Source organism: Geotrypetes seraphini, chromosome 18, assembly GCF_902459505.1.
Source record: "Geotrypetes seraphini chromosome 18, aGeoSer1.1, whole genome shotgun sequence".
Taxonomy (NCBI): Eukaryota; Metazoa; Chordata; class Amphibia; order Gymnophiona; family Dermophiidae; genus Geotrypetes; species Geotrypetes seraphini.
The window spans coordinates 14,673,879-14,697,006 of NC_047101.1; the positions used below are offsets into that span (position 1 = coordinate 14,673,879).

Below are 23,128 nucleotides of genomic sequence, written 5' to 3' on the forward strand. Positions count from 1 at the left end.
GGCCCATAATGCAACAGAGCAGGCCTCTGGCAGAAATACAGAGCCAGCAGCAGCACCCTTCCCCAACCCTGCCAACTATGATGGCCTAGCCTTACCCCATCTCTTTTTTTTAATTTTTTATACCCAGTTTCTCCCTATCATCTCTCCTCCCTTAAATAAAGCACCCTGTAGCTCTTACCACCCATTAAAACAATCGACCACCTTCCCCCCAATTCTCTGTCCCTTCTCTAGTCAGCCTCATCCCTTTCTCTCAGAAACCCCGCTGATCCTCACTCTGTGTTCAGCTGTTCAAGAGCTACCTCTTCTTTGTCACAGCTACCACCTGAGAAGGAACTTCCTCCTCCCTGCATTATGTAGTTCTGTGTGAGTCTTTGCTGTGCAGAGAAGGAACTCTTACTTTGGTCTTCGATTCTCACAAGTCCAGCATGAGGGTTTCTGCATGGAATGACCCGAGACTCATGTAGAGCCGCATAGTGAAGAAAGGATGATGTGGCTACTGTCGGAGCAGAAACAAGCTAGGGCATGAAATTCCCAGACACCAGGTGGTAGCATTTTCACGATCCTTGTATTAAAACAGATCACACAATTTTGAGGAGGTTCAAATTGCAGCATATAGAAATACTGACTATCCAAGATGAAACCGGGTCCATAATTAATATCTATTTTGACCCTCCATATTAGCATAATTAATCTCCCTTTGTGGCACATCTTTTTTTGTGGGTAAAATCCATACTGATAGGTAAAACCACTAGAAGATTAAAAAGAAGTATAAAAATAAAGTTGCTACAGCGGTTAGAACAAAACATATTATTTAGAAGTTAACAAATTTCTTTGCCACAATTTCTACTAATCTGTCTTGAAATTTGACTTATAGAAAATGTTAAAAAGTAATCTCTTAGCGACATCCATCTAGCACTGATTGCAATTTGCTTATGGTTTTTATTTTTTTGTTTTGTTTGACATGACTGATCTACTCCTAGGAAATCCCCTTGCACATGATATATTGGAACTGTATCAGGAGCCAGATGGAACACGAAGGCTACTGAATTATTTGCTTGATAATTTAGCAGGTACTGCAAAAAGAAGTAAGTGAGGATCCCCTTGAATTTTTGTGTGTTTGTTCACATGCAAGAAAGGAGAATTAAATTTTTATGTTAAATGTTTCAGTTTCATCTGAACAGCCACCTCCAAGATCTTGGATTATGTTACAAGAGCCTGATCGGACAAGGCCAATAGGTAAGTACCAGGGTTTCACATTTTCTTCTGTGGTTGATGTTTTAATCTGAGATTGTGTATGCATAGAAAAAGAAATACTGTGTCAACAAGTGGTAGCTGAATAAATGTATGAAGGGTATTTTTAAGGTTTCCAGTTCTCGCAGAAATGTAAAAGTACTGTGTTATTTTCATTTAAAGAGGGAAAAAGATTAACTTGAATATCAATTAAGGATAGAAAGTTGGGTACTCCACAAGGTATCAAATGGTCATCGAGACAGTGAAAACAATAGGACCACCCCCCATGGTGCTCTACAGTTCTCTTTTCCTTCTCCCCCACCTCTGATTTTTTATTTATTTATTTATTTTTTTTCTTATCTTTCTCTACTGCAGTGTCTCTCAAACTTTTTAAACTCTTGCACACTAAGCGAAGCAAATTTTTTTCACAGCACATGTTAATTGAAATTATAAAATTGCAAAATCAATAAAAAATAAAATTTGAGTTATTTAAAGTTCTTTAAGCTATGTATGGATAATTGTAACAACGGTGAAACTAAAGTAGATCGTATTGCTAATCAATGCGATGGATGTGCTTGTTTTTGAGTGCAAATTAACTCAAAACATGGCTCGATAGTTGACAAGCAAACACACATTTCATCATCCACCATCTGCAGTCTTTTTCTTTTTTTTTTTTTTTTCAATTTCGGTCAAAACTGAAAATCCAAGTTTGCAAAAATAAGATCCAAATGTTAACAAAGCCTTGATTGCTTTGTTGCACAGGTTAGGCTAACTATTGCATTAAAAATAAAATTACTTGCCATTAGTTTTCAAGGACTAACATGTCAAAGAATGATACTTGTCTGGGCAGTTGTATCCTTACACAAACAGACTCTCATAACTTTGACAGACTCTTGTGTACATGACATACATGTCACCTATTCTAGTGTATACTTATGAAAGGAATTTTTTAAAATAAAGTAAAATTCTGGAATTTCTCATTGCACACCCGGAATCTTTTTGAGGCATATTACTGCCATGGCACACAGTTTGAGAGACTCTGCTCTACCAAGTTGGCACCAGTGTAAGCTGCATAACACCAGAAGCATTCGGTTGGCACAAGACCTTGAGCATCTATGCATTCTCAAGGTCTGCTGGCTCATATTGCCTTTTGAATCGGTAAGTTTTTTAATGGGTGGGGAGCCGGCAGGCTTTGAGCATGCGCTCAAAGCGTTGCACTGTCTAATCCTGATGCTTCTGGTGTTATGCAGCTTACACCGGTGCAGATCTGGGAGAGGTAGTTAAAGAATGAATACCTTGCTGGGGGAGAAGGGGAGGAGAGAAATGGTGGAGATGGAAGAGGTTATATCAATTTTTGATGTAACATTTTTTGGGGAAAAAAGATATATTAACTTCTAAGAGATGACATGGGAATTCAGTGGTCAACATTCTGTAGTATATCTAATGAAATCTGCCCATACACTTCACAGATTGCACATGAAAAATAAATGTTTTACTAATTATTGTAAATTACTGGACTATCTAAATAGGGCATCTATATTAAGTATTGCAATTATTGTACTTTTAGTAACATCAAAAGGTAGACTATTATCATAACAATCTGCAAGGATTTTAACATATTATGCTCCTTGCCTAGGTAGAAAGTACAAACATTTTCTTTTTCTCTCGAGGTGGATTTTTAATTACTTATCTTCTCTCTTGAGGTGGATTTTTCTTAATTACTTAGCTTCTAATCTTTGAGATCAGCATGCTTACTATAATCCTTACCATCTCTCTACTGTCGTCGTCGTCATGTGAACTTGTGTGACATCAGGGTGGTGTTTTTTTCTTGTGGAGGCAGTGCTTCCAATTGAATTAATTTTGTGCACACCATGAAGGAATGAGCTTGATCTGAAGCTTTCAGATTCACTGTTAATGCTCACCTCAATTCATTGTACCAAAAAAGAGCTGCCTCTTGAAGTTCAAATGGTATAGCCTGAACATACCACATCGTAGATGTGTTTGGAAATTCTTTTCATTAGGCCAGTAGCAGCCAATACAGAAATGATCGCAATTATATTTTCTTGGTATCTGAGGAACTTCTCTTTCTCCACATGTAGTACAAAGGAATTGCTTGGCACTGACATTCATCAGCAGTGCTCTTTTTGTATTTTTCTCCTTTACCAAAATGTCTGGGTTTCGTTGGACTTCATTCCCCTTGAGTCTGTTATGATTATGAAACCAGTGGTTGATTTGGGGTTGTTTTTTTTTGCACTGCGATGCTAATATTTATATAGCTTCTAGTGGATGAGAAGTGTTGCCTTATTCTACCATTCTGTTTTCCTATAGCACTGTGGGCTATAAAACCATCTATTAATTTGATCAACTTCTGGTTTAACAAACTACTATTACATTACATTAGGGATTTCTATTCCGCCATAACCTAGCGGTTCAAGGTGAATTACAAATGGTTTGTCAGGACATTAGAAGTATTTAAGGAGTAGTTTGTACATTTCTTTGAGTTGCTAAGGATTACATCCGAATTGTCATGGTATTGGAAGTACATATGGAGTAGTTGCAGGTGATGCTTGGGACATTTCTGATTGAGTTAGGTCGGTTTTATGTGTTTTTTTGAATAGAAAGGTTTTTATTTCTTTTTTGAAGGTTTTGTAGTCTGATCGAAGTCAATAGATTGTAGAGTTGGGGGTCGAGTGTTGCAGCTCAAATGGCTAGAAGGTTGTCGTACTTTTTTTTTCTTTTGATGTTTTTGGTTGGAGGGTGTGTGAATGATACATGAGGTGGATTGAATTAGTCAATTGTTCCAATAGGCTGGGCTGTCTCCATTTATTGCTTTAAATAGTAGGCAGTAAAATTTCAAGTGTAATCTCGCTTGTATTGGGAGCCGATGTGAGTCGTGGTATGCCTCTGTGATGTGGTCGAATTTCTTCAGTGAGTAGACCAATCTTAGGACTGTGTTTTGTATTGTTTGTAGTTGTTTTGTCTTATGGTTGCTGTGCAAGGGAGATATAGTATGTTGCAGTAGTCTATTAGATCTAGGATTAGGGATTGTACCAAGAGTTGGAATTGTTTTTTTGGCAAAGAATTTTCTGACTTGCCTCAGGTTTCTCATGACTGCAAATGATTTTTTTTAAATTGTTTTATTGTTTTGTTGATTTGTGGCTGCATTGTACAGCCTCTATTAGCACTCCCAGGAGTTTTAAAGTGGATTGGATGTGGTATGTTGTAGAGTTTATGACAAGGTTTGTTACGGTTGGGGTTTTGTTATTTTTGAGTAGGATGAAGTTTGTTTTGTCCGGATTTAGTTTTAGTTTGTGGTCTTTCATCCATGTTGCTACTGTTCAAGTGTTCTGTGTATTGTGTCTGCAATGGATGGTGTTGGTTGACTACTATTAATTATTTGTAAAATGCTACTGGATGTATGCAACGCTGTACAGAGCCACAAAGAAGACAGTCCCTGCTCAAATGAACTCACAAGCTAATCAATCAACACACACAGCCAGAATGCCAGGGTTGGGATTATAGTTAGCAGGGATGTTTGTTTGAACTACTGGCTAGGGTGGTGAGTAGAGGGCAGGTGGATTTTCAGCCTACTTTTGAACAAGGGAAAGGAAGTTTATTCCAGGCATATGGGGCAGCGCGATAAAAGGATCAAAATCAGGAACTGTAGAGTAGAATAATACCTTTTCAGTAATGAAATTGATGACAATTTCCATTTCAATGGTGCAAAATCTGTATTTGTATGTTTACCAGGTTTGTTTGGTTTTTTTTGTTTTTGTTTGCTAGAAACCATCTTTTTTTCATCTACTATCCTATGCAGGAATTACCAGTCTTATCTTTAGAGATTACCATCCCCATGTTAAGTTTTGGCTTATTTGTTGTTTCTGAAGTGATTGACACTTATTTTTATATTTGTTCATTAGTTTTATTTTTCTTGATTCCTGGTTTAATTCTCTAGAGAGCTTCTCTGAGAAATATCTTTGAATGAGTTAGTTTTGCAGATACCATAGCAGTAATAATAATAATAATAACTTTATTCTTGTATACCGCATTACCATGGAAGTTCTATGCGGTTAACAGATGAAGAGACTGTACATTTACAGCGAAGCTACAATTTCGTTAATGTTACATTTACATAATAGACTATACATTTTCAGTCATGTTACATTTACATTTTAGACGTTAACTTTACGGTGAAGTTATTTTTTACAGCTAGGTTATATATACGGAGTAGTTACATTCGCTATAAGTTACATACAGTGGTGTTACAAATGGCAGTGTTACGTACGGTGGTAAAGAGTATGGGGGTGAGTCGAGGTCAAAGGAGGAGGAAGGTGGAGGGAGGGTAGATCAGAGGAATTTGTCAAAAAGGTAGGTTTTGATTAATTTCCTGAATGTTTGATAGGGGGGGGGAATTGGAGATGAGAGTAGAGAGGCATTTGTTTGACCCTCACTCCTAAGTGATACTATTAAGTAAGTCTTGGAGGCCTATGTTAGTAGCTCAGTCGATATAATCAATTTCTGCGAGACCCAATCCTCCTTTAACTTGGGGAATGTACAGTCTTGGCATACATTGATTCTTATAAGTGACCTTGCGAGTTTGGAGGCATTTTCTCATTCATTCACCAGTTTTTCAAGGTCTTTAAGAAGCTATTCTGCAGGTCCAAAGCAGTATGATGGCGCAGGAATTGCCAACCCATAAATAACTTGTATCTTATTTCCTGATGATGATAGCAATAATATATATATATATTTTTTTTCCTGATCTTTTTTTTGGGTGATATATACTTGATTATCACTTTTCTCCACTCCTACATATTTATATACATCTTCCAGTTCAAGTTCCTTTAACTCAGTCATCAGTCAAGAGGGATGTTTTCAGTTTTGTTCAACTTTCCAACAAGGGAAGTTGCCCTAGCACATGTGTCCAGACTAAAAGTTATTTTGATGTCGTTTGAGAAGCTTTTTGTAACAGAGTTCAGCTAATTGTTGGTCACATTAACGGTAGAGCTTCAGGTCATCTAAAAACAGCAAGGGTGATGTACCAGTAGCCTCTGGATTGCTGCCATGTTTGAGAGAAAGGCTAAGACCATATCCCAAAGAATTAAATAAGAGTACTACTTTGGTGGGCTACATGCAAACAAAATAGAAGTGGCAACAAGGAGTCTCTGAAATATGCCTCACCGGCATGACAGCTCTAATAGTCTTCTCTCCATTATCCTGGTATCTGATTAAATAACTTATCTTCTATTTTTTTTCATATTTCTGCAATTTTTGAGCTTCTGAAGTTACTTTCTGTAGATATGAAATTAAGATTATCTTCAGTTAGATTCTAAACACAAGCTGAAACATGCTACACTTTTTTGTGTTCAGAGGTGTCGCCAGCAAATTTATTTCTTTTAAATGGTTTTTGAGGAGGCAGCCTTTTATCTTCATTGGTTGGGCATGCTTTAGGATGTTGCCATGATATCAATATAGTCTCTTTGTGCTTATTCATATTTACTTTATATTTTAGGTATCTACATAAATAGTTTTTTTTAGAACCCAAATTCAGCTGCCAACTCTGCATCGCTTGGGTCTTTATCCTGCCTTTTCCTCATCTCTTGGTTTCCTAGCCTGTCTTTTAATCCCCCCCCCCCTCCTTTTTTTTTTCTTCTCATGGGTTCCTACCTACTAACTCTTCTAATTGTTTTGGCATCTTTTTTTTCTGGTGTTCCTTTCCAGAGCAGAATTAGAAAAGATAGTGAAGGCTGACCAAAATGATTATGGGGAATGGAACAGCTCTCAGGAAAAAATACTAAGGAGGCTGGGGCTCTTCTATTTGGAGGAGAGATAACTGAGGGGAGATATGATAGAGGTTTGTAAAATCCTGAGTGAAGTGGAACAGGTAAATGCTAATCAATGTAGGAGACATGGACACACAGTGATCGTAGGCTAATTAAAAAAAAAAAAATCCAGTCTTTGTACCAGAACCATGAGTGTACATCCAACCCAAATTAAAATCTATACACAGATTTCCATGTTTGGCCTGCAACTGCTGACCTGTGATAGTGTCAAAATACAGGGGAGATAACTCGTAGCTTCCCAGCTGTCCTGGCTTTGCTATGCCCTTTCTGATATAATTAGTAAAAGAGCTGACACATCTGGGACAATGGGCCTTTTCTGATGTCAGTATAAGCAGAACAACTGCAGAGCCAGGGATCATTGTCTCTTCTGCTTGGTAAGCATTGGTGGATTGGACAGCAAGTATTTTTTTTAAAGAAGCATCAGGGGACCATTTTGTTTGATACCATTGGCTGGTTTGGGTCAGTGGTGTAATTTGTCCACCCTTGATGTACTGGCCTGCCAAAGAGGAAGGAATTAAGATGCTGCAGCCTACCAGTTTAAGAGTTGCAGGAGAAAGTCTTACCTGGTAAATCTCTAAAAGTCTTGGAAATCCTTGGAGTCAAAATGTTAACTTGCTTTCTTCATATGACCTTTTATAATGAATTTTTTTTTCTTTTTTTTAAAGAAAAGCATGTACTATATAGCTTTCCAGGGAGATATTTTCAGATTATACACAGTCGAGTCACATTATGACCACCTGCTAATATCCAGAATAACTGCCTTTGGCAGAAAATATTGTAGCGAGACGCCATGGGAATGACTCAATAAGATGCTGGGTGATTTGCTAGAGGCATCTGGAGCCATGTAGGCTGCAGTGTGGCTAGCAGTTGCTGATGGGTGCATGGTGGTGGATCCAGTTGTTGAACATGTTGATCAAGGTGGTCCCAAATGTGCTCGATTTGGGTTAAGGTCGGGAGAATTCGGAGGCCAGGGAAGTAGCTGGAAGTCATGATCGTACTTTGCGGACCATTCGCAAACAATTCTGGCAGTATGGCATCGCATTGCCCTGTTGAAAGATCCCATCGGCCAAAGGGAAGACTGTCAACATGTATGGGTGCACTTGATCGGCAAGGATGAGGAGATACCCATATCAGTTGAGTGCCTTCCATTGGTATCAAGGGACCCATACCATACCAAGAAAACATTCCCCAGACCATAACGCTGCCGCCACCAGCTTGTGTACGCTCAACAGTGGTTACTAGATGTTTTGTTCTCAGCGGTATCACACCTGACACGCCAGCGTCAATCCATTTAGTGGAGCTCAAAACATGACTCCTTGGAGAAGGCAACCCTCTGCCAGGCAGTGCAAGTTCAATGTTGGAACTCCTGTGCAAATTGCAGCCATTTTTTGCGATGAACCCTCATGAGCATGGGTGCAGGCACCAGCCATCTGCTCCAGAGCCCCCTTGCAACAGGTTTCACTGCACAGTTGTTTTGGACATGCATGTGGAAGCCCCTTGCTTCATTTGGATGATGAGTTGCTCCACAGTAGTGTGCTAATCGGCCCGTACCAATCTGCACAGCCGACGTTCATCTCTTGCATCGATGGCTCATGCTGCCCCACAGTTGCCATGTCTGGTAGTCAAAAAGGTTCCATTCATCCACTCACAGAACACTTTAACCACAGCAGCCTGTGAACAGTTCACAAACTCTGCCGTTTCCGAAATGCTGCCGCTCTTGTCCCGGTAACCAATGATTATACCTTTTTTTTAATGTCTGATCATGCTTTTTCCCCATGACAGCCATGGTTGCTATATTAACAACTTTTTGACATCCCATTTTTTACACCCACAAAGTCTGTGTGCGACACGTGCATTCGTTCATTGGCTGTGCGTCCCTGACATTAGAGGTAGGTGATGGTCATAATAATGTGACTTGACCTTGTATAACCTCAAGGTAATATTGCTAGATTTTGTTAAATGAGCATTTCATTGTCATGATCCATTTGTCAAAAAACAAGAGGTGTTAGTAGCCTTGTAGGGATATTTTCAGAGTTAATGGGGGGATTGTTTGGAAGGGGGGAGAGGAAGATAAGGAGTCACTTTACTTTGATGCAATTACATCTACTCCTCTCTTACCATCCTATCCAGTTAACGAAACAGCAGCATGGTATCCTACCGGTGAAGCAAGGCAGGAATGATCTTCCTATGCTCCTGCTCTATGAAAGCCGCTATCAAAAATGGCTGTCGTGAATTCCCATGGTCTTGCGAGACTGCAGTGGGGACTCACAGCAGCCATTTTTTGATTGCAGCTTCTACTGGGCAGGAACATAGGAAGGACATTCCTGCCCTGCTTCACTGCTAGACCTCCAGGGCTTTAAGGTCAGGAGAGGGCCAGGACTTAAGACACTCCTCACTTAACTACCAATGTATTGATCGATTTCAATTCAAGAACAGCTAAGAACCCAATTGTTTGTCGCCGCATTCTTATTTCTTAACAGTTCTTTGGAAAAGGAAAGATAGTTCTCCTCTGTTGATTTTAGTTTGTCATAATTGTTTGTTTTAACTCATGTAAACTGTTTAGTTCTGAAGTGGTATAGAACATTTTTAAATAAATAAATAAAATAAATTAGTTTAATGATTGAGGAGTAGCTGTAATCATGTTTAGTCTCTGTTAACATGATGTTCAGAAGTGAGGTGTTCTTTGTTTTCCTGATGACTCAATCAAGATATTTGACAATTAAAATTAAAAGAATACACTGCAAATGTGCATAAAATATTCCTTTTATAGCCTTTTATTTTTTTAAATTTCATGTTCACTGACTTCTGGTATGTTTTATAATATTTGCTTTCCTTATCCCATATCTTTGGTTTTCTTTAAAACATGCTGAATATTTGAATCTTAAAACTGCAGTTTGATTAGTTTTAAGAAGTAGGACGTGCAAGGTATTTTTGCATCTGTTATGGGATGTTTGGTTTCAAGCAAATAAAGCCGATGTTTAAAACCATTAAATTAAAGAATCTAATTTGTATTTAGCATATCCTCATTTTAATGAAAACTATTGTTCTGCAGCCTTATTTTCCGTCATGTGTTACAACGTGCTTTGTGATAAGTATGCCACTCGTCAGTTATATGGCTACTGTCCATCATGGGCTTTGAACTGGGAGTATAGAAAAAAAGCCATCATGCAAGAAATCTTGAGCTGCAATGCCGACATTGTAAGCCTTCAGGTAAGAAAAGGGAGTTAAGGTTTATATATCCTAAGATGCATCAAAAGAAGATCAAGCAATATGTGCTTCCTTACCTGCATCACTCAAGTGCAGGAGGACTATACTTGCTTAACCTTTCATATTATCTTTTATAGCATTTGTATTTTACATACCATAGATTCTTTTTTTTTTTTTTTTTAATTCTTTATTCATTTTATAATTCACAAGTGTACAGTAAATATCAAACAATTAGAATACATTATCATTTGAAAATCTACCATATCATACAACAAAAAGATATAACCCCCACCCCCTCCCACTTCCATATACAACAAAAAATATACCACATGAATATAATATCTTATCATTCATATATAATATTAATAGAAATCCACCCCCCCACCCCCCGATCCACATGTAAGAATTAAAATTGGGAAAAGTGTAAATTATTCATTATAATAATTTAAAAATGGCCCCCACACATCCTTAAATTTATTATAGTAACCTTTTTGAACTGCCAACGCTCTTTCCATTTTAAACACATGACATACTGAATTCCACCAGAAACAATAATTCAACCTTGTACAATCCTTCCAGTTATACCATAGATTCTGATGAGATTGATATGAGCATACTACAGACTGAAGTTCTGTTATCTCTCTCAGCAGTATAGAAAATATATTTAAACTCTCATCTAAAACTATCAGTGAATTCTACAGTTTATACTTCAGTATTCATTTTCTAGATTCTGTAGACCAATTATATGTAATGAGTCTGATACTTTTCTTAGTCAAGTAAACAAAAATAAATAAAATTGGGGATTTTTATACTGTGGGTTTTTTTCTGTTCTAATTTCATCAAAAATCTGCTGTGCACAGTTAACAGTTGTATTAGGAAGTTCAACCCTGTTAATATAAGAGTACCGTATTTTCACCCATATACCGCGCACCCATGTAAAACGTGCACACGGGTATAGCGCGCGGGGAACAGAAATTTATGTAAAAAAATTTTACTATAGCGCACACGCGTATACCGCGCATGCCGCCCCGACTCTCCTCTCGCCGCCCCGACTCTCCTTTCCGAAGGACCGCTCGCACCCCCACCCGAAGGACCGCTCGCACCCCCACAGCCTCCCCCCCCTCCCTCTCCTGCATGGAGAAGCTGCCTACCGTTGTTTCCGGATGCCAGTGAGACCAGCTGCTTCCTCTGCCGGCAGTCCCGCCCCTTCTCTGACGTCAGAGAAAGGGCAGGACCGCCGGAAGAGGAAGCAGCGCAGCGCAGGGCTCAGAGAAGGGGCAGGACCGCCGGCAGAGGAAGCAGCTGGGCTCACTGGCATCCGGAAACAACAATAGGCAGCTTCTCCACGCGGGAGGGGGAGGGGGGGAGGCTGTGGGGGTGCGAGCGGTCCTTCGGGGTGGGGGTGCGAGCGGTCCTTCGGGGTGGGGGTGCGAGCGGTCCTTTGGGGTGATGAATCAGACGTCGGGGGGGGGGAACTATGTAAAAAAAAATTTGTACAATGCGCTCACGCGTATAACGCGCATGGTTATGCACGGTTTGTAAAATCGTGTATAACGCGCGCGTTATATGCGTGAAAATACGGTACTAAGCGTTGCCATCAAGTCCAGTATCTTGCTTTCTAACAGTGGCCAACCTAGGCCACAAGGAGTAAAACAGATTGATGCTGCTTATTCTAGGAAAAAGCAGTGGATTTCCCCAAGCCATCTCAATAATGCCTTATGGACTTTTGTTTTAGGAAATTATGTACATGTCTTTTTAAATCCTTCTGAGCTAACTGCTTTCATCACATTCTTTGGCAGCAAATTCCAGAATTTAATTGCATGTTGAGTGAAGAAATATTTTCTCTGGTTTGTTTTAAACCTTCTACATAGTAGCTTCATCACATGCCCCTTAATCCTAGTATTTTTGGAAAGAATAAACAAGTGATGCAAATCTACCCTTTCCACTCCACTCAGTATTTTATAGACATCTATCATAAGCAGTTATTTTTTTTCTGAATTCATATTTAAAAATATATTCATGATTCTTGATAGCTGTTACAGAATTCTACAAGGATCGTAATGAGATCTTGGCAGGACATTATTTATTTTTTACTTTTTTTTAAATTGGTACTTAACTCACACCTTTCCAGGGTTAATTCAAGGTGAGTTACAATCAGTTACAGTAGGTATAGAATGGCATATCTTTCATGTGTTAGAAGCTACCAGACTATGCAGCTCTCTAAAGTGCCATCCAAATATCTCTCCTTCTAAATGCTTTTTGTAAAAAAATATAAAGAACCTTCACATATGGGAAACAGCCAAATGAGTACCACTACCGCTGGTTTGCAATAACTACATTGTTTTCTTCAATTTTCAAGATTTCCATAATGAATAGTCATGAGATTGATTTGCACGTACTGCTTCCATTGTATGCAAATCAATCTCGTGCATATTGATCGAGGAACTCTTTTAAAAATAATAAGACTGGGTTGTGGCTCTCAAGAACTGTGGTTGCTTACCCTTGGTCTGTCCGATATTTTCTCTCTCCTATGCATATTAATTGAAAACTTGAGCCTTTTAAAATATGAAACTGCACTGTATTTCAGCCCATGTCGGGGAAATAGCACATCCACTTAAGATTCCACTTAAGATTCAAAAAGGGGGCGCAACCAGTTCACGTATCTTAAGTATGTGCTGTTTCCTTTGTAATACTGTAGTATATTTGACGAATCACGTTTCAGTCTACATTGGGGATATTTAAACACACTGGACCTGATTCTAATACAGTGCCCTAATTGTGGACACCTAAGTAAATTTTGCATGCAATTCAGTTGTTTTTAATTGGTTAAATGGCTTGATAATTGACTAGGCCTTTGAAAGCCGATTTAAAATACAATTTCTTTTATTACCAATTAAGTTTGTGCACAGATATCAGCGCAATACCTAAGTCCAGGTGCCTTCTGATGCCTAGTGATTCCTACCTGAAAAGCAGGTGCGGTTAAGGGCGGAGAATAGGTTAGTAAACTTAGGCATCGCTAAGGCATGCGAGATAGGTGCCAGTAAATTATGCCAGCACCTACCTCAACGATGCCTAGGTGCCACTAGGCGTGATTCTATAAAGGACACTTAGCAGTTGATTGACAGCCATGCAGACCGGCACCTACAAGTTAGGCGCCATTTATAGAATTTGGCCTACGGGGTCCATCATCTGGAGATCTGCTGATTTTCTGCATTAGAGCAAAATGGCATCGGCATCCTCCTTATGGCTTGACAGAAAAAAGCCACAGCCAGTCACAGATTCTAGATAATGTAAAACAGCAAATCCAAAAGAAGTCAAGACCATCCAAAGTGACATCAAAAAAGGTCTGCAAGTTGCATACTAGTCCTTGTATTTAGCATGCATGCTTCTGTAAGAGCCTCGGCTTGAGATTGTTCTGATATCTGTTGGTATAGGAAGTTTTTGGCTAAGATTCCTATTGATTTGCAATTTAGAGCTCTATCAAACTACTTTATTGACCATAGGGTTGCAAACTAAGCAAAGAATCATAAGGTCAGATTTCTGGAAGAGTCTGGAAATCAAATGTCAAACAGAAGCTAGAAATGTCATAGAAAGCTGCTCCAACCAAAGAATATCTGTCTTATCAGGGTTCATCAGCAGATTGTTTTCTTAAAGGTAGTTAAACAGTCAGCATAAGACTAAAAATTCACACCCTTCTAGGTAAATCTCAACCAAGCTGTAAATTTAAGTTTAAAAAAAAAAAGGGTGGGGGGGGGAGGGCAGGGGATGGAGCCCTGCAGAACTGTAGCGGTGTTTCTGGGGTCACCTTTGTGGACCAGAGACTTACCATGCTGTGAACAATGCTGTCATTCACCAGTGTACTGAAATCTCAGTCAATTTTTACCCTCTGTGCTCCAAAGGTCTGCCTAGAGATAAGAATTCAGACATCCATGCTGGGATGAGCCAAGACTTCCTTTGGCTAAATCTATGCTCACTTTGTGCCATTACACAATGTGAGTTTGTGTTCAGTATTTTTGTTAATTATAATAGTGTCTACCATTTTACCTGGCGCTGACATCTGGTTCACTGGTCTGTAGTGTCCCGAATAACTTCCTTGGAGCCCTTTTTAAAAATTGGCATTACAGTGGTCCCCCTCCAATTTTCTGGTACTTTAGACTATTTTAGTGATAGGCTACAGATTATTCATATTAGATCTGCAATTTCATTTTTTAATTCTTTCAGCACTCTGAAATGTATACCATCCAGTCTAAATGATTTGCTGTATTTTGTCAATTTGATGTATTACATATTCCAGGTTCATCGAGTCAGTTCCACCAAACTGTTCCTTTTAAGCCATGGGTAGTTCTTTTACAACTTTCTCAGTAAAGACTAAATTCATTTAGAGCCATGTTTACTGAACTGTGTGGTGGTTTTTGTTGTTGGTTTGCATTTTTAACTACAAAACCCTAGGTGCAATAAGTACAGTAATGCATGGTCAGCATCTGCACATAATTTACTGCACAGACCCTGGGTGCATTCCATAAGAGGAGCTATGGCAGTCCAATCTGAACCTTCTTTCCAACCCTACACACAACCTAGACTTACCCTTGGGATTTCCTGTTAGACTAGTGGAAGAAAGCAGAAGTGGAACCCCTCTGTTACCACCAGATCTCAAAATTGTGCTTATGGTATTTAGCGCTGCATTGCAGTACTGCCACTGGGGCTCATCCTCCATATAATGTTGGAATTTTAGGGACCAGAGATCATGATATGGAATGGGAGAGTTTCAAAAGGAACATGAGTACTGTGTGATAAGAAAGACACAGATTACCATCACTGGTGGCAGAAGTCAAGTGCAGTTGGGGAGATAGAAAGGACAGTGAGAGGAACAGGGTTAACAAGTTGCAGTATTGTAGCTAACTCCTCTTTTATCTTTCCAGAAAGAGACAAAAAGGAAAAGTGGTAAGGAGAGCATAGGTTGTGCTTCCTTTGTCTAGCAATTTTCTGAAAGTGCGGAGGAAAGGTGGTGTCGGTGCTGCATGGTACCATCCAGGTGCTATCAGCAAACATGATAAGGAGAGAGAAAACGCAACCTAATAAAATAATGAACAATGAGATAGCTGAGCTGGTACTTACAGGCTTCAACTCCCCAGAACCAACCAATTTGGCACTGACTGAATGGTAATGATGAGGTATGGTCTCGGCAAATCTCACAGGGATCTAGGAGAACAAGGATACGTTTTCTTACTATTCACATCCCTAAACAATTTGATGTATTGTGCTCTCTTTGTTTTCCAGGAAGTTGAAACTGAACAGTACTACAGCTTTTTTCTGGCAGAACTGAAAGAACGTGGATATGATGGATTCTTCAGTCCAAAGTCTAGAGCTCGGACAATGTCAGAACAAGAAAGAAAGCATGTTGATGGCTGTGCAATATTCTTCAAGACAGAAAAGTAAGGGTCCAATAAAATCTTTTCAACTTATTTTATCTATTTTATTAGGATTTATTTACCAATAAGCTGGATATAAACAATTACAATAATAAAAAAAATGTGTAGCTAACAATACATATTTATGACATAGTGTGCTTTTACAATACCAGCAGAATGCATCGTCTAAATATAACAGCTTTGGATGTGACCAGAAGTAGAACATATAGATATGATAATTCAACTCACTTAAGTAAAAATGCTCGTTTGCTTAAAAACCCATAAATATCCAAATACAAGAGAACAAACTGATATAATATATTCCAAATTACTCAGACCTCATACACCCTGGACATTACTCAAATTTCTTTCATGCCCTTACTGGGGTGGTGTATTCATCCTCAGTCAAGGCAAGGCAAATCATAGGTTGCATACGCAGGAGTTTCGTCAGCCGTAAGCCTGAAGTCATTATGCCATTGTATAGACCCATGGTGAGGCCCCACCTGGAATACTGTGTGCAATTCTGGAGGCCGCATTACCGTAAGGATGTGCTGAGACTGGAGTCGGTCCAGAGAATGGCCACCCGGATGGTCTCGGGACTCAAGGATCTCCCATACAAGGAACGGCTGGATAAGTTGCAGCTGTACTCACTCGAGGAACGCAGAGAGAGGGATGACATGATCGAGATATTCAAGTATCTCAAGGGCCGCATCGAGGTGGAAGAAGATATCTTCTTTTTCAAGGGTCCCGCGGCAACAAGGGGGCATCCGTGGAAAATCAGGGGCGGGAAACTGCACGGGGACACCAGGAAATTCTTTTTCACTGAAAGGGTGGTTGATCGCTGGAATAGTCTTCCACTTCAGGTGATTGAGGCCAGCAGCGTGTCTGATTTTAAGGGCAAATGGGATAGACACGTGGGATCTATTCACAGAGAAAGGTAGGGGAGGGTCATTGGGGTGGGCAGACTAGATGGGCCGTGGCACTTATCTGCCGCCTATTTCTATGTTTCTAGTCTGATGTATATTCATTTATAGCTGTGTGACAAATAGTCGTGTGTGTCTAAAAAAGTATATATTTAAGAAGAAGCATTTAACTTTAGCCTGATGGTTACTAAACTGTTTCACTGCTTCATTTTTTCAGGGGCTGTTTTATATTACATTTTTTAGAAACCAAGCCAGCACCTATTTTTGTGATCTGGTGCTTGTAACAAACTTGTTCAAGATGGCAATTTTGTTTTTAAACATTCACGCCAACTGATAAGCCAATGAGCTGTTTATAATGATGTAATTTACATACATACTGTCCTGCCTGTGGACACCAGAGGAGGGTAAATATCACAGTCGCTGAAACATGAGATGTAATTATATAGCTGTTAGGTTTCACGGGTTCGGATATGGTCAGCGACTGCCATGGGAGGGGAGCCATTCTTTGCATAGCCATTTTACCATCAATGTGCAAGACTGGTATCAAAGGAATGAAAGTGGTCTTCATTTGGAAGACATGAACATTATTAGACTTCAAAATCAAGGCCTATACAGTAGTGGTTCATGGAAAGCTAGGCATGGGGTGAAAACCCCTCAGCCTATCTTTGCAGTAACACCTTTTATGTAGTGCTTGCTTCTGTTTAGGCAGTCTCGAAACAGGAAAACATTTTGCATTGAGCAAAAGCAAGACTAGAAGGTCAAAAGGTAGGACTGTAGGCATTAATTTGGTCAGTGTCTGAATGAAAACCACTTGCATCGTATATGAACATGTGCATGGCAAAATGCTGTTCACTGACAAACCCTATTCGCAGGTCTGTTGAGGTGGTAGTACTTGTAGTAAATAATGCTTTGAAACTGTCGCATGTTCATCTTGCAGTGTAACAATATGGAAGTTGGGGAGAGGGGGGCTATCCTCTAGGGCAGATGGAAGGGAGATATTGGGGGCTTTCCCTGCCAGCTGAGCCGATCGCAGCAGGAGGAGTCCCGGTTGGCTGAGCTGGCAGGGAAAAAAGCAGCCATGGACATGGTTGGCTTTTTTTTATTTTTTTTTTCCATTTTTGACAGGAGGGAGGAGCTCTGCTCTTCTGAGCAAGTGCCAGGCACAGCTCCTCCCCTCTTTTACCTGCAATTCTCCGCACAAATGGCATGCATATAATTTGCATGCTATTGTGCTGAGAATCGCCAGTAAAACAAAAGTCATTATCACAATGGTATTTTTTTTTACCGTGGTGTTGGAGCTTAGATAATCCAGCCCTTATTTGATTGATTTAAATTTTTTAGCCCATCCTCATAAAAGGGGTAACCAAAACAGGTTACAAATCAAGTACTCAAGCATTTTCCCTATCTAATGTACCTGGGCAGTGGAGGATTAAGGAGTAGCACGGGGTTTGAACCCACAACCTTAGGGTGCTGAGGCTGTACCTCTAACCACTACGCCACACTTAAAACTGTTGGGAAAGGGTTTTATGCTATAATTCTTCTTAGCATCGCCCATTGACAAGCTCAAAGAAACAAAGATACATGTGAATGGTTTGGATTATGATATAGACCAATCCATAAAAATACTGGGAGTAACGTTGGATAAACATCTTACACTAGAAAAACACACCGATTTTATTGATTAAGAAATGCTTTTCTTTTTTTTTTTAATTTGTTTATTGAAAATTTTTCAGAAAACAATACAAAATCTCAGAGGAATAATAAATACAAAGCCAAAAATCCACATGAAACATATCCTCCCAAACCCCCGCCCCCAAACTCCAAAGAACATAAAATAAAAAGTTGTACCGTAACTCTTCAGTACAATGCATAAAATCACAGCCATCAAAACCAAACCCCCCGTCCCACCCCACCCCAGGGTCAAAAGTATACCTAATAGCAGTACAAAAGGTTTACAAATAACAAATATATGGCTAACCATTGTTCATGAGGGACTTTCACACCACCTAATATAGGGATCCCACACCTTAAAAAAGGGAGTAAGACGAGTCAGAGTCAAAGCAGTCAATTTAGACATACGAAAAATAAAGTCTACATTTCGCAATAGGTGAGTCCGACCTGGGGGAAAAGACTGTTTCCAATGAGCTGCCAATAAAAGTCTAGCAGCAGTAAAAATAAAACAAGCTAATTTATGGGCTTTAACAGTCAATGGAACCAAGGGGAGATGTAAAAGAGCACTACCCATAGATCGAGTAAGAGTGATGTGTAAGATATCAGACAATAATTCAAAAACAAGAAATGCTTTTCAATGCTCTGGAAGCTCCGTACCATTAAGAAGTATTTTGACGAAGCTTCCTTTCGTTTGCTGGTGCAATCTTCAATCTTAAGTATTTTTGACTACTGTAATATTGCATATATAGGGGCCTGTAAGAAAATTCTTAGAAAATTAAAAGTAGTACAGAATACTGCTGTTCGCCTCATTTATGGTTTTAAAAAAAATGGGGTTTTGCTCGGAACCAACAGAGATGTGAGGCTATAAAAAAGAAGCGTTGCTAAAAGTATATCCCTGATGCAGCGGTTTATAAGCCAGTCCCGCGAGGCCTTGTTGGATGACTACAATTAAGTTTAAGCAATGGCTGCTGTTTCGAAAAGAATGAACCTGAATGGATTTGAGCTAAGCACACGATAAATTTGCCTGAATTACAGACCAGTGTATCTAAAGAACGCAGATATTTTAAGCATTTAAAGCAGAGGAGCATTGTCAACAATTGGCGCGTTATCAAGTACATGAACAGTTGTAATATTTGAAAGTACTGAAGAAGTGGGATTAAGAGATGAACGGATGAATTGCGACTAAGCAAATTGAGATGAACTGAAGCACTTTATGCATTTAGAATTGAATTGAATTAGTTATAACTCAAAAGCACATATAAAGCACTTTACAATATAGGTGCACTTTAGTATTAAGCACTTTATATTTATATATTAAAAAAATATTTTTTAATAGTATAATACGGTAAAGTAATCTGATGGTTCTGAGTATCAGATTGGTAGGTGGACGTTTATAGAAAATATATCAATTTCAAATTATAAATTCAAGAAGCTTTTTTTTTAAAAAAATAAGTTTTTAAAATTGTGAATGAAATAAATTTCGAATTTGAATGAATTAAGTATAGCAAATTAAATTTACTAAGCAATAAAATTAATTATTTGGTAGGGAGGTGGGTCTCAAGCCTATGATGTTAAAAGGAGTGCAAGAGAAGATGGTTTCTTCTTCTTGAAGAAATCCCAAATATGGGAAGATCTACTCCATGATCTGAAGCTTGCCCCCACAGATAAAATTTGAATTCAATCACTATAGGACTTTAATCTATAGTCTACTAACCAGTTTGATTGTTTAATGGTTTTTGATGTATGTTTTATTATCTATAGATAATGCAAATGCAAGCAGTGTCTCACTTCCGGTTCACCACACAATTGTTTCCCACGTACACACCTTTATAGGACCCCCAGGGACCCCTGAAGAAGACTTTTTGTCGAAACGCGGACCATGTTGGGCCCTGTATCCCTAGCGGACTAGGTCCTTTAAGGCTCTTATGTGGATGATTTACTTTTATGTGGATGGAATTATTTTATGTGGATGATTTTAGTGTACCTTTGGAACTTTGATACTTTCAAATAAAGTCCATTTAGGAACATCGTCATTCCACAGAGTTTTTTTGGTATTATCTATAGAATAACCATTTAACTTTATTCTTTGTTAAAAAATGGGAGCATATTACTCCTTTCTATCAAAAACTGCACTGGTTGCCAGTGGAATCTCGAGTTATGTTTAAGTTCTCATGCATCTGTTCCAAAATAGTTATTGGTATGTCACCAGGTTACCTGTTCCCTCATTTTTCTTTGAGTCACTTTCACAAGAATACACGGAGAGTACATCTGTTTACATATCCTTCCATAAAATCTCGTCACTATAAGAGGTTCCTTGAGAGAACTTTTTCATTTCAGGCCGCCAAATTGAATACATGGCTCGGCAAAATGATGTTAGAAGCTTCCTCTTATTTAGATTTTAGAAAATTGCTAAAGACACAACTATTTGTGTTCTCTGCTTTTTAACATGTCTTTCGAACTCTATTCATTTTACGTATATGTTTGCATTTTATCTTGATGTATTTATTAGAACTGCATAGACTGCTTTCCTGTTGTTAGCCACTTAGAATCTTCCCGGTATGGCAGCATATAAATAAATGATTATTATTAATATTCACTAATTCTAAAGTTTGCCTTTCTGTTTTTTTTATGATGACTAAACCAGATCCTCCTCTGCCTATAGCAGAAACTTCAAATGTAAAAACTGTAAATCTATAAAAGGCTTTCTAAGTAAAATTTGTTCTTTTAAGATCTAAACCAGGGGTGTCCAACCTTTTGGCTTCCCTGGGCCACATTGGCCGAAAAAAATGTTTCTGGGGCCACGCAAACGCTGCAGAAAGAGGAGGGAGCTGGCAAGACGGTAAACACCCGGGGGCAGCAGAGGAAAACATTGCATCGCCCTTGACTGGGGCCGCACAGAATACTTCACGGGGCCGCATGCGGCCCTTGAGCCGCAGGTTGGACATCCCTGATCTAAACTGTCTATATCAGGGCTGCCCAAGTCCGGTCCTCGAGATCTACTGACAGGCCAGGTATTCAGGATATCCACAATGAATATGCATGAGAGAGATTTACATATCAAGAAGACAGTGCAGGCAAATCTCTCTCATGCATATTCATTGTGGATATCCTGAATACCTGGCCTGTCAGTAGATCTCGAGGACCGGACTTGGGCAGCCCTGGTCTATTTAGAAGAACCTACAATTTAGCTTTTATCCCCAAAATTATCAAAGCTCAGAGCAAAATATACTTACTCAGAGATCTGTCCTTCTCTCCCCTCAGAAAGAGTCAGCATATTGAAATGTTTTAGTAATGAGTGCAGGTCATTGTATCTCCTTTACCCTCAAAACCATAATTTGTCATCATATGGCATCATTTTGTATGTGGCTGACCCTTCGATATGTAATTAGTTACCTACTTCCAAAATTATTAAAGTTGTACTAAAGTGAAAACTGGTGAAAACCTTAAGAAACTTTCTCAAAGACTATTGAAAATTTGGGAATTATGGACCTCGATGCACTTTAATGCCAATATTCCCTCACTGGGCTAAAAATTGAGACACCGTCCTGAAGCCAACCTGCCTTCCCTCCATAATATTAAAAACACCCCTCAAATTAGGGGAGCAAGAAGGCTTCAGGCATAGACTTCTCAATTTTGATTTCACTGTTTTGTACTTGTTTTGAGTCCATAAAATGAAAAAGGTTTTACATTTAATTTTGTTCATTTCACACAAATAAGAACTTAACTTATTGTAGAAGGTTCACTTTTCCAACCTGATAAGCAACCATAGCATCTAAACCACAAAATAAGCTTGCAATAGCTTAAAAGAGCTCAGAAACGCAGTCCAATATATAATCCCAATAAGGGTCACATGTTTTGCTTCTAGTTGTTTTAGGGGAGTACTCAATGGATTGCTGCAATCAAGCAAATAATCTGTGTCCCAATGCATATTTTTTGAATGGGAAGACGTAGTAATTTAAACAGCAAAATAATTTCACTTTATTCTTCTAAGGTTCACATTGGTGCAGAAACACACTGTCGAATTCAACCAGTTAGCTATGGCGAATTCTGAAGGATCTGAAGCTATGCTGAACAGAGTAATGACGAAGGATAACATTGGAGTTGCAGTGTTGTTAGAGGTTCGGAAGGAATTGATAGAAATATCATGTAAGCAGCGTTTTCTGTTTGTTTTGAACATTTCAATTAGCCTTATTTTTAGACTGGACTTTTTTCAGAGGCACGAAAGATTCTTACCCCAAAATGGAAATTTTAGGAGCAGTAGTGAAGTGAGTCACTTGAACTTTTGAGCATCCTTACGCAAATACAGTGCTGAGAAACTTTGTGAATGCCTCACGATAGTTGGAGTTTTTAGCATATGATTAATCATAATTTAAAAACTGGTAAGAAAAGAGAACCCTTCTGAATAAATAACTCTGACAGAAAAAGATTATTTATTCCCCATAAAAATGTAATCAAGTATGTGAACCCTTCATTCATTTTCTTATGGCACTTCCCTGAGAGGCAATAACACCATTGCAATTCAGTCTTTTCCTGATGGCTGATATATAATCCTTAAACAAGAACAAATCAGAGAAACCAATCCTCTGCAGTTAGATCAATGATGGAAAAAGTGAGGTTGATGGAAAAGCAAAGAAGCCAGTTATGTTTAATGAACTTTTTATTATGTCAATAAGGGCTTGATTCAACACAAATTGTGTTTCGACTATAAAGCCTGCCTCAGAACAGGGAATTTGGTACTGTTTGCACATTTTCCAGTGTGATGTTTTGTTTTATGCTGGATGCTTCCTTGGAGAGAGTTTTTATATTGCAGTTATAAAGATGGTGTTTCAAAATAGAAAGTTTCTTT

General features: G+C 38.9%; 1 protein-coding gene across 4 annotated transcripts in view; it reads left to right on the forward strand.

Moving 5' to 3' along the window:
* CNOT6 (CCR4-NOT transcription complex subunit 6) overlaps positions 1-23,128 on the forward strand; it is a 64,393-nt gene that overhangs the window by 23,626 nt on the left and 17,639 nt on the right. For 3 of the 4 annotated variants that reach the window (XM_033926987.1, XM_033926991.1, XM_033926989.1), the window contains exons 5-9: positions 981-1,085; positions 1,168-1,236; positions 10,126-10,283; positions 15,558-15,712; positions 22,274-22,428. In XM_033926987.1, coding sequence (XP_033782878.1) covers positions 981-1,085; positions 1,168-1,236; positions 10,126-10,283; positions 15,558-15,712; positions 22,274-22,428 — 642 coding nt within the window. The remainder of the gene's footprint in view (positions 1-980; positions 1,086-1,167; positions 1,237-10,125; positions 10,284-15,557; positions 15,713-22,273; positions 22,429-23,128) is intronic. The other variant, XM_033926988.1, reaches the window with a different exon arrangement.